General features: G+C 47.9%; 2 protein-coding genes and 3 long non-coding RNA genes across 5 annotated transcripts; 3 read left to right on the forward strand and 2 right to left on the reverse strand.

The window, feature by feature from the left end:
- The first annotated feature begins 3,005 nt into the window (after positions 1 to 3,005).
- On the forward strand, positions 3,006 to 3,678 carry LOC141042385 (uncharacterized). Its single transcript, XR_012204931.1, has 2 exons — positions 3,006 to 3,295; positions 3,382 to 3,678. It is a non-coding gene; the product is annotated as an uncharacterized lncRNA (long non-coding RNA).
- A 775-nt stretch (positions 3,679 to 4,453) lies between these two features.
- LOC141042386 (uncharacterized) lies at positions 4,454 to 4,760 on the forward strand. Its single transcript, XR_012204932.1, has 2 exons — positions 4,454 to 4,575; positions 4,660 to 4,760. It is a non-coding gene; the product is annotated as an uncharacterized lncRNA (long non-coding RNA).
- Positions 4,761 to 4,766: 6 nt separating this feature from the next.
- Positions 4,767 to 5,978, forward strand: LOC109732596 (uncharacterized). The gene is made up of 2 exons (XR_002225424.4): positions 4,767 to 5,078; positions 5,742 to 5,978. It is a non-coding gene; the product is annotated as an uncharacterized lncRNA (long non-coding RNA).
- A 4,973-nt stretch (positions 5,979 to 10,951) lies between these two features.
- LOC141042905 (uncharacterized) lies at positions 10,952 to 11,260 on the reverse strand. Its single transcript, XM_073511819.1, has one exon. It carries the CDS (start codon positions 11,258 to 11,260, stop codon positions 10,952 to 10,954), a length of 309 nt encoding a protein of 102 aa, XP_073367920.1.
- Positions 11,261 to 12,279: 1,019 nt separating this feature from the next.
- On the reverse strand, positions 12,280 to 12,588 carry LOC141042906 (uncharacterized). The gene has a single exon (XM_073511820.1). It carries the CDS (start codon positions 12,586 to 12,588, stop codon positions 12,280 to 12,282), a length of 309 nt encoding a protein of 102 aa, XP_073367921.1.
- Between the last annotated feature and the right edge of the window lie 2,882 nt (positions 12,589 to 15,470).

The raw sequence follows: 15,470 nt of genomic DNA on the forward strand, positions 1-15,470 counted from the left end.
GATCTTGAGGCAAACGCTGTTGAAGCGCTAGATGTACTTCTGCAAGGTCTCTCCTGGCTGCTGCTTGATGCGGCGCAGGTCAACCGCGGCCGAAGGGCGGTCGCGAGTGCCCTGGAAGTTGGCGACGAAACGGTCACACATCTCACCCCAAGAAGAGATCGACCCCAGGGGCAAGTTCAGGAGCCACGAGCGTGCACCATCCTTGAGAGCCATGGGAAACCAGTTCGCCATGACTTTCTCGTCACCGTTGGCCGCCTTGATGCTCAGCTCGTAGAGTTGCAAGAACTCCGCAGGGTCGGGGGTGCCGTCGTAACGAGGAGGCAGGTCTGGCTTGAACTTGCCTGGCTAGACGAGCTACGCAGCTCTGGAGTGAAGGCGCGGCAGCCTGCTGTGGCCACCGGGGCCCTTTGCAGAGGCGGAGCCTGCCCTTGATGTCCGCGTGCCGCCACAGCAGGCGGCACGCGGTCTTGTCGTGGTGGCGCCGGGAGCGCAGAAGTGTTTTCTTGCAGTCGGGGAACTTCTTGGCAGATTCCTTCTTCTCGCGTGGGAGCCCGGCGCGTTGGGTCACGCCGGGGGGCCGCGCGCCTTGGCGCCAGGGCACCGTCTTGGTGCGGAGGTGGCGGAGGCGCCCCATGGGCTACGTCACCCGCGGCTGGAGGAGGGCGAGGTAGCGAGAGAGACGGGACAGGCGAGCCCCCAGCGGCGTTGACGAGCTCGGCGATGCGGTCTAGCTAGTCCTCATAGAGGTCGTCGACTGGGCGGTAGCGTAGGAGCTTGCGTGCCATGAGCATTGCAGCCTGCACGTCCGTGAGCGCGCGACGAGCGTGGGACGATGAGCCGACTGGAGTCAGCGACGGGGTGGCGGTGCGGTCGTCTCGCCGCACTGAGGGGTGCAACGAAGATGCTTGCTGCTCGTTTCCCGCCGGGCCGGTGGCGGCGTTGGCAGCGGGTGATGGAGAACGACGGGGAGGCCCACCGACAGGGGCCGTCTAAGCGACACGGGCGGCTAGGGCGGCCCGACGCTTGGCGCGGGCTCGACGTGCGTCCGCCATGGGCGCGATGGAGCGGTGGAGCGTGGATCAATGAAAGGAAAGCTTCAGCGCACCCCTACCTAGCGCGCCAAATGTTGGATTTCAGGTTCCGGCAAAACCCTAAGGTTCGAACACTGGGGTGCGCACGAAGATCTCTCCCTTCCCTAGCTCACCCACTCACCATGATCTCAAGGCTCAGCACGTCAAACTCGAAGAACAAGGGACACAGGGTTTATACTGGTTCGGGCCACTGATGTGGTGTAATACCCTACTCCAATGTGTGTGGTGGATTGCCTCATAGGCTAAGGATGAACAAGTACAAGGGAAGAACAGCCTCCTGAGGAGAGGTGTTCTTGGGCTCGATGAGCTTGTGTGGTTGAGGATGATCTGAATGATCCGTCCCCTACTAAGGTGGTGGCTAGTCCTATTTATAGAGGCCCGGGTCCTCTCCCTAAATGTTAGGCGGGAAGGGATCCCACAATGGCCAACTTGAAGGGGGCAGCTAGTACAAGTTATCCTGATAAAAGGTGGTCTTCGCCTGCCAAAGGCTCCGGTGGTGACGCCGTCGTGGGCTCCGCGATGACATCCGTCCTGCCGTCCTGCTGGTCTTCGTCTCGTTGCACCGATATGGAAACCTTTGCCTGATGCCTCGGAACTCCTCGCCTGCGCTTGCCCCTTTAGCACCAAAGAGGCAACGGGTACTCTGCGCCCGCTGGCGCCCGCCTGGCCTTGGTCGTCATGGCTCACGTCACGAGAACCTCACGAGGTGCCCCTCGCCTTGATCTCTCCGCCCCTTGCGAGCCAGCCTAGTGAGGCCGCCCCTGAGGAGGTATTGTGTCGTCCGCCTCGCGAGGCTCGGCCCCTCGCGAGGGTCTTGAGTGTTTGCTGGTGAAGACGGGCCGTACCAGGGCGCTGGTGGAGCCACGCCGTGGGCCGCAGGCAAGCAAGTCTGGGGACCCCCGTTCCCTGAGCGCCGACACTATAGACTACTAGGAAGTGGTTGTGGCTTTGTGGAAAGTCACAAATTCATCAAGCGAATCTCAAATTCTTACGAGTTTACCAAGCAGCAGGTGGTGATCGGCAACTGTTGTAGTCAAAACTCTCAAAGCTTGGATAGAGCAATTACCAGGGAGAGTCAAACGCACGACGTAGATGTATGTGAAGCTGGGAAGGCTTATAATATGGTAGCAAAAAGGGTCGGCAATAATTAATTTAGAGATACAAAGTTGAATAAATGCTTAACGACGGTACTGTGCTGGTCCTAGGCTAGACCGTGCCAGAGACGCGAGCCTAGAATACTAACAAAATCACGACGCTACACGTAAACAGGGAGGAGCACATTCTGAATCTCTTTTTTTCACTTTTTTTGTATTTTTTCCTTTTTTTTGCTCCGCAACATTTTTTTCAAAAAGGACTACAAATTTTTTCCTGATAATAATAAAGGAGCTATTGCTTCTGCCCACCTGCTCACCGTCGCGCCTGTTTTGCAAAACAACTTTTTTTTTAATTTAACCCGCGGTCCCCTTTTTAAGTGGATCTGGAAAACGTTTCGATCTTACAAAAAGGACCTTGGATTAGGGAGTATTCAACCCGCAATCCTTACGTTTCGTTTTTTGTGCAGGCGGCGGCCATGACAGGGAGGGGCGGCGACGCTGCGCTCAGGCAGCGCATCAGGCGGCGGCAGGGAGGCGGGAGGTGCGCGACGGAGACGAAGGAGGAGAAAATAGAGAGGCGTGGAGGAGAGGCGCGCGAGCGGGAAGGGCTGGCGAGTCGACCACGACGCGGACGAGACCAGCGGCGGCCTTGCAGCGGCTTGCGGTGGTGCAGTCGGCGAGGACCTGCCGAATCTCGCCGGATCCGGTGGAAAATGGCGCATAGGAGGCGGATCTGGAAGGAAGTCAGCCAGAGCTCAGAGCACGATGGCTGCGGGCGCGGCATGGCTTCGGGTACTGCTGCTGCTCGGCGGTGGGAGAGAAAAGGGAAGACGGGAGGAAGGAGATGGGAGGCCGGAGGGAGAGAAGGGAGCGGTGAGGTAGGGTGGTGGTGCTTGCGGGCGGGATGTCCCTCGACGCCGGCACCGTGGCCATACCATCTGAAGATGTGGGGAGTCCCTGGAGTCCTGGACACTGCCTTTGAGGAGCACGGCGACTGCCAGTGCCTGGAGGCCAAGCCATTCGGTGTGACCGTCATGCCCGTACTTTCCTGCCACTTCCGGTCTTCCCAACTCGACGGCAAGTACCAAGCAGCAGCTCAGCCAAACCCCGGTACTCTTTCTGAATTTTATTTGTACCTGCAGCACGTACCGGTTATGTCTGATGCTGAATTTTGGACACTGAAATACACTGAACAGACAACAAGTGCTGAACCGGTTCACAGACTAGCCTGATTGATTCAATCCCCACGTGCTTGTGTCAATGCCTGCAAGGGAGCAAGCGTACTGGAGTTATGGTTGGATGGAGAGTAATTTGCTACAAAGCTTTACTATTTATGGTTATTTCCTAAATCTGTGATTTAATATATAATGCATTCTGTAGAAACCAAAATAATGTTCGTAGAGATCCGTTTTTACCATATTTCTGCCATTCATTTCTGATTTGAGAAAATTGCTCAGAATTAGGTAATATCATTTATGCTTGTGTTATCTCTATCATTTTATGGTTTAGCACCAGTCGCACACTGTGGTTACCGTGTGTGGCTTGAATCAAATAGCATGTGATTGAGCAAATGAACGAAACATAGGTGAAACATTTATTTTTTTAGTAGAGATGGGTGCTACGTACATTCCATCAAGTGTTCCCTTTAATTTTTCATAGTTTACATTGAGACACAATAATTGCTTAAAGCATGTTTTTGACTGCAGTGTTGCTCGCTAGCATCTCCACCATGCATCTTGTCACTGACAGAAACCCCATCTTGTCACTGATAGAACCCCAGGATCTTCCACCTGCAGCAAACAAATAAAAGGACTTTATTTATGGGCTCATAAATTGGTTGTATCCACGACTCAGGGTTGATATGTCCTTGCATGAGCAAGATGCCGTATCTACATGGAAGGTTACTACAGCACTACACATATCTTGTAGAGGTTTTTCTTTTGCTGAAAATAGCAGGTGAGTGTTAATATTTTGCAGGTTCTGTATTTCACAATATTTCGTATGTTTAAAGGATAAACTTCCACAACTCTTTTCACTTCTGCAAGTGAACAACTTGGATCACTTATGATGTTTGTTGTGCTATACCTGTAACTGAAATATGTAGTGTAGCGCATGTTACACTATCTGCTTGTCCAGAAACTGGAATAGCTAGCCGATGTTGGATAGCGGAGGATCCTTATATTTATGTTGATAGTTGTCGAGGATTTGTTGGTTGTTACCTAAAGGACATTTGCTATGGCCCCGTTGCAACTCACATGCTCTTTTGCTCTGGTTGATGGAGAAGTTGCAGTAGGCTGAAGAGATCCATCAAGGCCGACGGCCAGGAGATGAAACAGTGAGCGACACAGGGTGCCGGTGCATGTTGTGGCAGCTGTGTAGTCGACCAACGAGTATTGGCTCTCATACCTTCAGGTTACTTTGAGAAACTACACATATCTGCAGAATGTACTAATTGTGCACTGTGCTTGATGTAGAGTGGTTTTTTCCATGTTGGCATACGAGTACTAATCAATGTGAGCTTCAGTTACACTGGGAACATATGATCGAATGCCCAATCATAATTTATGTTGTACCTGATATTCGGAGCCGATGTCCAATACTTTTAGCTGTATATTCTGATCTATGATCAACATTTGTAATATAGGCAGATGGAGCTAATGATATATTCACTCACGAGGTTAGTAGTTGATAGCTAATACAAAGAAGGCTTCTTTCTGCTATGTAAGGATTGTACAAAAACTCCCGGATTTGGTAGAAAACTTCATGGGTCTCGCTGCATCATTACTGAGGGAAAAACACAATGGTGTTTTGATATCTGTAGTTCAACTCTTCACGGAATTGTGTAAAGCCAACAAAGATGCAATGGAGTACCTGAGGAAGAACTGCATCAAAGGTCTGGTCCGAATACTTAGAGATCTCTTCAATAGTTCATATGCTCCCGAGAATGATGTTGCTGGCATTTTAGATCCTTTCTTGCATATTTTAGTTCTTAAACTTAAAAGGCAAAATTTCAGGCCGCAAACAAAGAAAGCTACAGCAAATAAATTCAGCCCAGGGTCACCTGATTAAGAAAGCTTGAGTGAAATCCATTCATAAGCAAATTATAGTGCTGATCTGATTGCTAGGACAAGTTGGTTCATGACTTAAAAATTCTGGCAGGGGGCAGTGGTAAAATCCACATGTGGGTCCAGTGACATACTGCAAGTGACACCACATGTTCCTTCAGAAACTATGCTTAGACAATAGCCTTTAAATATTTTCATATAACTATTGGTTACTCCTTTCTGAACGTTGGATCAACTAAATTTGATAATCCATTAATCACTGTTTTAATTTGCCATTGCCCCGTTCAGAGGTATGTGCATGGCTGCCCCTAGAAACACATGATCATTTTCGTAGGAATTTTTGTCACTGAAATAATCTAGAAAACAGAGAGCTGAGTAGTAAAAAGTTGTGGCTATGGATGTATGCTAAGTTGATGTTCTAAAGTTTTATGGCAGAACAAACACATTTGGCATAACAATGATGTCTTGTGGGATTTCATGTTATTTATCAGGTGACACATATATTACGGAAAAGGAAAAAACAGCTGGAAACCATAAGAATTCGTTTACAAAGAAGACATTGTTTAGAGAGATCGAGAAGATTCCATCTGTCTTTAATCCAGAAAAGGATTTGTCTATACATATTGCTGTAATATAAAGGAACATTGTTTCCCATGCTATTTTCACGTCAACATTTTTGTTTTGTCCTTAGGTTACTTTCTTCACAAAATGTCTTTGTTGTTCTCAAAGTCCTTTGTTACATGTGAACTGAGGAGGAATTCTAGAGATAGTAAATCTTTTTTTCTGAAACTAATGAAAGAAATAAAATAGACCTTCCATCTTCTTCAAAAGATGCACAGAAGTGTTGCAGCTTACAAGTTTTTAATATTGATAGTATGACATTAGTGGCATGGACGCATGGTGGTTATCAGTTACTGGAAAGAGGGGTGGAGGGAGATGCGATCTATTAATCATGTCAGTTGTATATACAAGTCACTCAAGATTAAAAGATTGGGAAAGTAAGGCAAGGGGCACAAATCTCAGCTTCTACCTCAACAAGGGCAGTCCAGGACTACTTCATCATGCACGAGTACGATTTCAATTATCGCCGTCGCTCCCAGACACCATAATCACCAGTAACCCCGCCAACTAGGAGATTGTTCTCTCGGCCAAGAGCAGTTGGGCCCGAGTTACAACGTCGTTGTGATCACAAGCGGCAAGCTCTATTTGAAATTCTATCGAACGGAAGTAGATGGCTCTTTATATACCAAGTAGTGACATTTTATCTTACTGTTTTTTTAGCGTCTTCCTTGGCTCTGTTCGCCCTGAGAATGCTTTTATTTTGTGCTATTTGTACTCTCTTCAATCCAAAAAAATAGTGCCGCGGCTTTGAATTAAGGTTGACCTAAGATTATTTCAAAGTTGCGACACTTTTTCGATGGAGGGAGTATAATTTTTCTTGCCACTGTCACATTATTGCGTGTCGAAGAATAGTAGAAGAAGAAAAGTGATTTACTGGTGAACAAAGTCAATGATACTATATTTTGTGCATGAGGATCCAAAAGGTACATATTTGAAATGATTGGTTGCATCACTACAAAATCTATGCGTCAAACTTGATTTTTCTACCTTGCATTCTCCCGTTGCAACGCACGGGCATTTTTGCTAGTGGTCTAAAAACTACCTAGCCAGATTTTTTTTAAACTGGAATTATTTTTCTTCTGCGGGTGGCACGGAAGTTGCAGAAACCGACTTGGTCACGACTCGGAGTATGGCGTGATTTGGAAATCAAAAACAAAGAAACAAATACTGGACTCGGACTAGGACTGGTGGCGGAGAGGATTCTGATGGAAACTCGGACTAGTGGCGGATATATGTAGGGCGGTGGAACACGGACTGGTGGCGAATCTGTGATGGAGGTGGAATCGGATTGTTGTGATGGTGGTAGATATGTGGTATATGGCAGCAGTGATGAGGATGGTGGTATATGGCAGCGGTGATGGCGATGGTGGTATATGGCAGCGGTGATAACAATGGTGGTATATGGCAGCGGTGATGACGATGGTGGTATATGGCAGCGGTGATGACGATGGTGCGGCGGCGGCGTGACAACTTGTGAACAGAACTCAAAACTCTAAAAGACTAGACACTATGACCAGCAACTTGACACGATGATGCAACTGCAAATTCAACAATGCAAATACAGAAAAGATTATGCAATGGCTCAGATTGGTTTGGATATGATGAACTAACCCTATTTTTTGGCTTTTTGTGAACTGTAGGTATGAAGAACAGACTCGATCTAAACTACGAAAAACTATAAAATATCACCGAGCAACCTGGAAATCTGATACCACTTGATAGAGGCTAAGGTGTCCTGTCTTTCGATGAGATGGTGATTATCGTTTCGGAGGAGTAGACTTTGACGATCCGACTACGAACGTGCGAAGGATGTCGCGACTTAGCAATCGCTAAACCAACTCCGAGAGGTTATTGATCACCCCGGAGCATGATCAACCTGACCACGAACGTCTATTTCCTGCAAGCAAATGAACAACAAGCAAGAAACTAAGATTGCAATCTGGATATTGCGAATATAAGATGAAAGCTTTATTGATCAAGGTGGGGTTCTGTGACGTCTTGGTCTGGTCGTTGAACACAAACGAAGTACGTGAAGTTGAAGCTATGACAAAATTTTAATCTAAACAAAACCCAAAGTCTAAACGATGCCCTAAGGGCTGTATATATGAAGGAAGAGGGGGGAATTTCGTGGCCCTTGGAGGAGGGGTCTGAAACCAACCCTAACTCTTGTTTCCCCACACATACAGACTCTCAAAATAGCCTATACTCAAGTATTTCAAAATTACATGGGCATGGCCCAATAATAAGGTGACGCAACACCTATAATAGCCTCTGGACGAAATTTATGAAGTGGCATCTTTTATATTTCGTCCAAGGCTTTATGCGCTCATTATGGTGACTTCAAAGTCCTAAAATCATCACTTGTAACTCCGTGCTTGTTCCCCTTGCGCATGACATCATCTCCATGCTTGAACTTGCTCCAAGGTTCATCTTTCTTGTCCATCCTAGGCCCTTCATTTGTAAGCAAAACAAATGTATCCAATTTAGGTAGCATCATATTCTCATGAACATTAGAATCGGTACCAAGAAACGAAAGTACCTGGTAATTCAATTGGCATGCGCGAGCTCTAGTAATTGGTCGAGTATGTATAGCAGCAGGGGCTGTGGGTGTAACAATGGTATGGATGTCCTCATCATCGTGGAATCCTGGGACATCGTCATGGGAATAGCTCTCCGGTTGAGGAGGAGGGCAGCTGACTGTCTCGATCCAGCACCTCCAATTCTGTTCGGAATGTTAAAAGATTCGATCAACAAAAATGGACATAACATCCGGACTATGAAAATGTAGCTGAGCTTACCCATTCAATGGGATATAACTCGAGTAGCCGTCCCTGGTCCTCAGGCGAGCAAACTCTTCCTTTTCTCCTTTAAAGAGATCGACCAGTATGGCTGCCATTGCTGCCTGGTTGGCAGGCCCTTTCCGTTTGTAGCAGGTCGCATCATTTGTCCCATTGTAACGCCATAAGGGGTGCATCCTTTGCTGAAGAGGTTGGACACATCGAGTAATGGCATCGGCTATCGTGTCAATGATGGTTAACTTACGATGAGCTAACAACCTCACCTGAGTGGCCAGGCACTTTACTTTGGTGCTTTCCTCTTGGGAATGGCTTTTCAGTCACCAGTTAAATCATTTCTTGAAAGGAGCGTCTGAGTATTCGGGCAGACCCATCCGAGCTGGATCGAATATGGGGACGTCTTCAACATAAAACCATTCTTAGGTCCACTCTTCGAAATCCTTCTTTGGGATCCCAATAGGGTACCCCGTCCCGGCTATGCGCCATACTTAGGCTCCACCAACTGCAAAGATTGTCCCTCCCCGGGTACGGGGGACGAGGCAGAAATATTTTCTCCATAATTCAAAATGGGCCTCGCAGCCCAGAAACATCTCTCAAAGGGCGACGTAGCCCGAGATATGCAGAATGGATCCAGGGGTGAGATGATGGAGCTGGATCGCGTAAAACTCTAGCAAACCCCTCAGGAAGGGGTGAATGGGGAAGCCCAAGCCTCGTAAGAGGAAGGTCACAAAGCATACCCTCTCTTCCTTGCGTGGAGCAAGGAAGTTCTCTGCAAAAACCTCGCCATTCACGAAAGTTAATCCGGGGCGGGTGGACGCTAGATCTGAGGAAGATACCCTTGCATTTGAAGGTTGCTCAATTGGAGACAGGAGACTTAGAAGCTTGCCCATTCGCCTGGGAGGGGGCCATGAGGGCGTGAGGAGGAGCCTGGGGCGCTTGCCATGTCTCAGAGCTCCATGATTTTTAGTTTCTCAATGGTTGGGGAATAGGATGTGTTGCTCATTGCACTCCCAGCCTATTTAATAGGCATTTTTCCTCTGGCTCGCGAAGGGCATTTCTCTCAAAGACTACTGGACAACCTGCCTCCCACTGACGCTCGGGAATCAAGGGGTGTCATTAACCCTGAGCAGGAAAGTTGATACTATGGGCCCTATGATGCTTCGACAAATCAGAAAGTCATCGGTGGCCGAATTGTTGTCAACTGAACATAGAAGGGGAGGAGAACTCGCCCCGCAAGCTGGAGATTTTGGGCGCGCGAGGCTACCAGGGTTCATGGACCCCGGCATTGGAGGCTAGTTCAGGGGCTACTGAGGGTGTCCGGGATTATGGAGTCCTTGGGCTGCCGGTCTAACCCTTATGGGCCGGACACGTGGGCCGCTCGATAAGCTATTGAAGGCCAAGCTATAAGGTGATGTCGTGTGTAGGAAGGAAACTTCCGAAGCCTTTGTGTGTGCTCCAAGTCAAAATGGAGGAACCGACATGTTTATTCTCTGATGGTAACTGACCATGTGTAACCCTGGGTACCCCTGGTGTATATATAAACTAGAGGGTTTAGTCTGCAGAGGCTAGAAGAACCATCATCCTACTCATCTAGGGTTTAGTTCATCTGATCTCGTGGTAGATCGACTTTGTAACCATCATACACACATCAAAATAATCAGGTAGGACGTAGGGTTTTACCTCTTCGAGAGGGCCCGAACCTGGGTAAATATTGTCCCTGTGTTCCCTGTTCCCCGTCGATCCAAGATCCACAGCTCCGCCCCCTACCCAAGATCCGCCGGTTTTGACACCGACACCTGACTCGGCTAAGATTCATCTCTTTAGACATACGGAGGCCATGAAGGAGGGCTCTTATTCAGCTGCATTGTTAGTACAAGGAAACATAATCCTTAGAACATAACAAAAAATTTCACCTCGAGGGGAAGATAAGATAACTCCAGCCCCCGAGCCTTCCAATTGTCTGTAACCATCAAAATGAATTGTCCAATAAGTTATGTCTGGCTTCTCCTCGGGAACTTGAAGTTCAGTCCAATCGTTGATGAAATCCACCAATGCTTTAGACTTGATGGCTATTCGGGGCACATATTTCAGATGATACAGCCCAAGCTCAATTGCCAACTTAGCAACCCGACCTGTGGCTTCCCTGTTCTGGATGATATCTCCCAAAGGGGCGGAGCTTACCACAGTGATGGGGTGTTCCTGGAAATAGTGTTTCAACTTGCGACTAGCCTTGAAGACGCCAAACACCAGTTTCTGCCAATGTGGATATCTCTGCTTGGACTCGGTCACACTTCGCTGATATAATAGACTGGCCTCTGGACGGTATATTCCTTCCCCGCCTCCTTGCACTCCACGACAACTGCAACACTCACCGCTTTGTTATTGGCAGCAACATAGAGGAGCATAGGCTCTTTATCAATAGGAGAAACAAGGACGGGCCGCTCAGCTAACTCCTTCTTGAGAGCTTCAAAAGCTTTATCTGCAGCATTGCTCCAGACGAAGTGGTTAGTCTTTTTCAGCATCTGATACAAGGGAATCTCCTTCTCACCTAGGCGGCTTATGAATCGGCTCAAAGCAGCAATGCGACCCGCCATACGCTAGACATCGTTGATGTTAGCCGCCTTAGCGAGGGAGGTCACTGCCTTGATTTTCTCTGGATTTGCTTCAATTCCTCACTCAGACACTAGAAAACATAGCAATTTTCCTACATGAACGCCAAAAACACACTTGGCTAGGTTAATCATCATCTTATAAATCCGAAGATTGTTAAAGGTTTCCTTGAGGTCATCCAACATTGTTTCTTTCTTCCGGGACTTGACCACAATATCATCAACATAAGCATTAACATTATGTCCGATCTGGTTGTGAAAACAATTCTGGACACAACGTTGATAAGTAGCACCCGCGCTTTTAAGCCCAAAAGGAATGGAGACATAACAGGAAGCCCCAAAAGGTGTGATGAAGGTCGTCTTCTTCTCGTCCTCAACAACCATCTTTATCTGATGACAGCCGGAATCCAGGAAACATAAACTCTCACACCCAGTTGTGGAATCGATGATCTGATCAATACAGGGGAGGGTAAACGGGTCTTTGGGACAAGCCTTGTTAAGATCTATGTAATCAACACACATACGCCAAATGTCATTTTTCTTTAGAACAAGCACTGGATTGGCCAGCCACGCTGGATGAAATACTTCCACAATGAACTCGGCAGCTAGGAGTTGGGCGACTTCTTCTCTGATAGCCTTGCGTCTCTCCTTGTTAAAAAATACGGAGGTATTGCCGGACCGGTTTCATCTTAGGATCAACATTAAGGTGGTGCTCAGTGAATTCTCCTCGGGAACTTGAAGTTCAGTCCAATCGTTGATGAAATCCACCAATGCTTTAGACTTGATGGCTATTCGGGGCACATATTTCAGATGATACAGCCCAAGCTCAATTGCCAACTTAGCAACCCGACCTGTGGCTTCCCTGTTCTGGATGATATCTCCCAAAGGGGCGGAGCTTACCACAGTGATGGGGTGTTCCTGGAAATAGTGTTTCAACTTGCGACTAGCCTTGAAGACGCCAAACACCAGTTTCTGCCAATGTGGATATCTCTGCTTGGACTCGGTCACACTTCGCTGATATAATAGACTGGCCTCTGGACGGTATATTCCTTCCCCGCCTCCTTGCACTCCACGACAACTGCAACACTCACCGCTTTGTTATTGGCAGCAACATAGAGGAGCATAGGCTCTTTATCAATAGGAGAAACAAGGACGGGCCGCTCAGCTAACTCCTTCTTGAGAGCTTCAAAAGCTTTATCTGCAGCATTGCTCCAGACGAAGTGGTTAGTCTTTTTCAGCATCTGATACAAGGGAATCTCCTTCTCACCAAGGCGGCTTATGAATCGGCTCAAAGCAGCAATGCGACCCGCCATACGCTAGACATCGTTGATGTTAGCCGCCTTAGCAAGGGAGGTCACTGCCTTGATTTTCTCTGGATTTGCTTCAATTCCTCACTCAGACACTAGAAAACATAGCAATTTTCCTACATGAACGCCAAAAACACACTTGGCTGGGTTAATCATCATCTTATAAATCCGAAGATTGTTAAAGGTTTCCTTGAGGTCATCCAACATTGTTTCTTTCTTCCGGGACTTGACCACAATATCATCAACATAAGCATTAACATTACGTCCGATCTGGTTGTGAAAACAATTCTGGACACAACGTTGATAAGTAGCACCCGCGCTTTTAAGCCCGAAAGGAATGGAGACATAACAGGAAGCCCCAAAAGGTGTGATGAAGGTCGTCTTCTTCTCGTCCTCAACAACCATCTTTATCTGATGACAGCCGGAATCCAGGAAACATAAACTCTCACACCCAGTTGTGGAATCGATGATCTGATCAATACGGGGGAGGGTAAACGGGTCTTTGGGACAAGCCTTGTTAAGATCTATGTAATCAACACACATACGCCAAATGTCATTTTTCTTTAGAACAAGCACTGGATTGGCCAGCCACGCTGGATGAAATACTTCCACAATGAACTCGGCAGCTAGGAGTTGGGCGACTTCTTCCCTGATAGCCTTGCGTCTCTCCTTGTTAAAAATACGGAGGTATTGCCGGACCGGTTTCATCTTAGGATCAACATTAAGGTGGTGCTCAGTGAATTCTCTCGGTACACCAAGCATGTTAGAAGGTTTCCATGCAAAGATGTCCCAATTCTCATCGATGAACTCGATGAGCGCGCTTTCCTATTTGGGATCCATGCCAGTACCAATAGTGAACTGTTGGGATGAGTCGCCAGGGGTGAAGTCAACCTGTTTCGTGTCCTCAGCCGACTTAAACTTGAGCGGGGGGTCAGACTCTATGGTGGATTTCTTCAGGGGCGTCATGTCAGCCTGGTCAACATTGGATGTGTAAAACTTCAACTCCTCTATTGCACAGGATGACTCATCATAAGCTGCATTCCGTTCACACCCACGAGCAATTTTCATGTCGCCATGGACCGTGATGGTACCCTTCGGCCTGGGCATCTTGAGCTTGAGATATACGTAGCAAGGCTGAGCCATAAAACGAGCATAAGCCGATCGTACGAACAAAGCATGATATGGGCTTCTGATCTTGACTACCTCGAACGTCAAAAACTCCGATCTGTAGTTATACTCATCCCCAAACGCAACTTCCAGCTTAATCCGCCGAATAGGATAAGCAGACTTTCCAGAAATGATCCCGTGAAAAATGGTCGAAGATGGTAGGAGCTGTTTCTCTGGCAAACTCATGCGTCTGAAAGTATTATAATATAAAATATTGATGCTGCTTCCTCCATCCATGAGTACTTTAGTAAGCTTGTAACCATCAACTTGAGGTGCCACCACCAGAGCAAGACAACCCGGATTCTCGACCCGAGGCGGGTGAACTTCTCTACTCCAAATGACCGGCTGCTCTGACCAGTTTAATTAACGAGGGACCGCCGGCTCAACCATATTGACTGCACATTGCTGCAGCTTGTGGTCACGCTTACAAGTGCTAGTGGTGAACACATGATATTGTCCACTATTCAACTCCTTTGGATTACTCTGAAAAACCTGTCTGATTGCCCTGATGGTGGTTGCCTTGGTCGGAACGCTGATGTCTAGCCCCACCATTACCAGATCCTTGATATCCAGGCCCAGAGCCGCCCGAGCCCTAAAAGCCGAGGTTCTGGTAATTACTAGACGAGCCGTCTCCTAGGAAACCTGAGCCGCCCACCCCTGGTTGACCCGGGTTTCCACCACCACCACCTTGATGGTTTTGGTAGACTTGATTGCGGTAAGCTTGCATGATATGACAGTTCTCCTAGGAGTGATTTGCCGGCTTATCCTGAGTATTGTGCTTGGGACACGGACCTTTGAGAGCTTCCTCGAAATTGCAAGCTTTATTGAATGGCTTCCCAGAATTCTTCCACCTCTGGCCCTTGAAACCAGTGTTGGTATTGGCAACAAAATCTGAACCACGCTCCGGGTGCTTGCACTTGCCACCATTGCACTGATTGCCATGGTTCTGATTATGCCCAGAGTTGTTCTGTTGCTGTCCTTTGCTACCATCGTTTTTCTTGCCCTTGCTGACTTTTTCGTCATCCTATGTAGGATCCTTCGCGGTATCTGACTAAGCGTATCTGGTAAGGACATCCATGAGACCTCCCATGTCCTGAACCGTCCGTTTGAGACGCCCAAACTTCTGAACCAAAGGATCAAAATGGCAGTTTTTCTCTAAAGTCAAGACAACATGGGCGGCTTATATGCCATCAGAGGAGTGGATAATATCCGCGACCCGACGGGACCAATGATGGGCCGACCCCCCCTCATGCTAAACACGGTGCTGTAAATCAACAATTGTCATTGGGCGCTTGCAGGTTCCTTGGAAGTGTTTGATTACATGCTCCTTCAGCTCTATCCAAGTGTTGATGGAATTAGGGGGCAAGTTATTCAGCCAAGTACGAGCCAGTCCCTCCAGCATCATAGTCAAATACTTGGCACAAACCGCGTCGCTAACATCCAGCATATCCATGGTGATCTCGTAACTCTCAATTCAAGCCGCTGGCTCGAGGTCAGGCGTGTAATTGGAAACCTTACGAGGGCCTTTGAAATCCCTAGGCATACGCTTGTTGTGCAGAGCCGGTACTAGGCATGGGATCCCTATAGTTCTGGTGCTTGAACCAACACCTTGTGAAGCCAAGGGGGTCATAGGACTTGACTGATGAGACGCTGCATTGGCCGCTTCTGCCTCCCCCGCGCCCGGGCTGTGTCGACGATCTCCTGGGTGTCTAAATCTCCGT

The sequence above is a fragment of the Aegilops tauschii genome, chromosome 3, assembly GCF_002575655.3.
Source record: "Aegilops tauschii subsp. strangulata cultivar AL8/78 chromosome 3, Aet v6.0, whole genome shotgun sequence".
Taxonomy (NCBI): domain Eukaryota; kingdom Viridiplantae; phylum Streptophyta; class Magnoliopsida; order Poales; family Poaceae; genus Aegilops; species Aegilops tauschii.

Bases quoted from the DNA above. Each gene is read 5' to 3' on its own strand.
- LOC141042905 (XM_073511819.1), bottom strand. From the start codon at position 11,260: ATGGCGGGTCGCATTGCTGCTTTGAGCCGATTCATAAGCCGCCTAGGT.
- LOC141042906 (XM_073511820.1), bottom strand. From the start codon at position 12,588: ATGGCGGGTCGCATTGCTGCTTTGAGCCGATTCATAAGCCGCCTTGGT.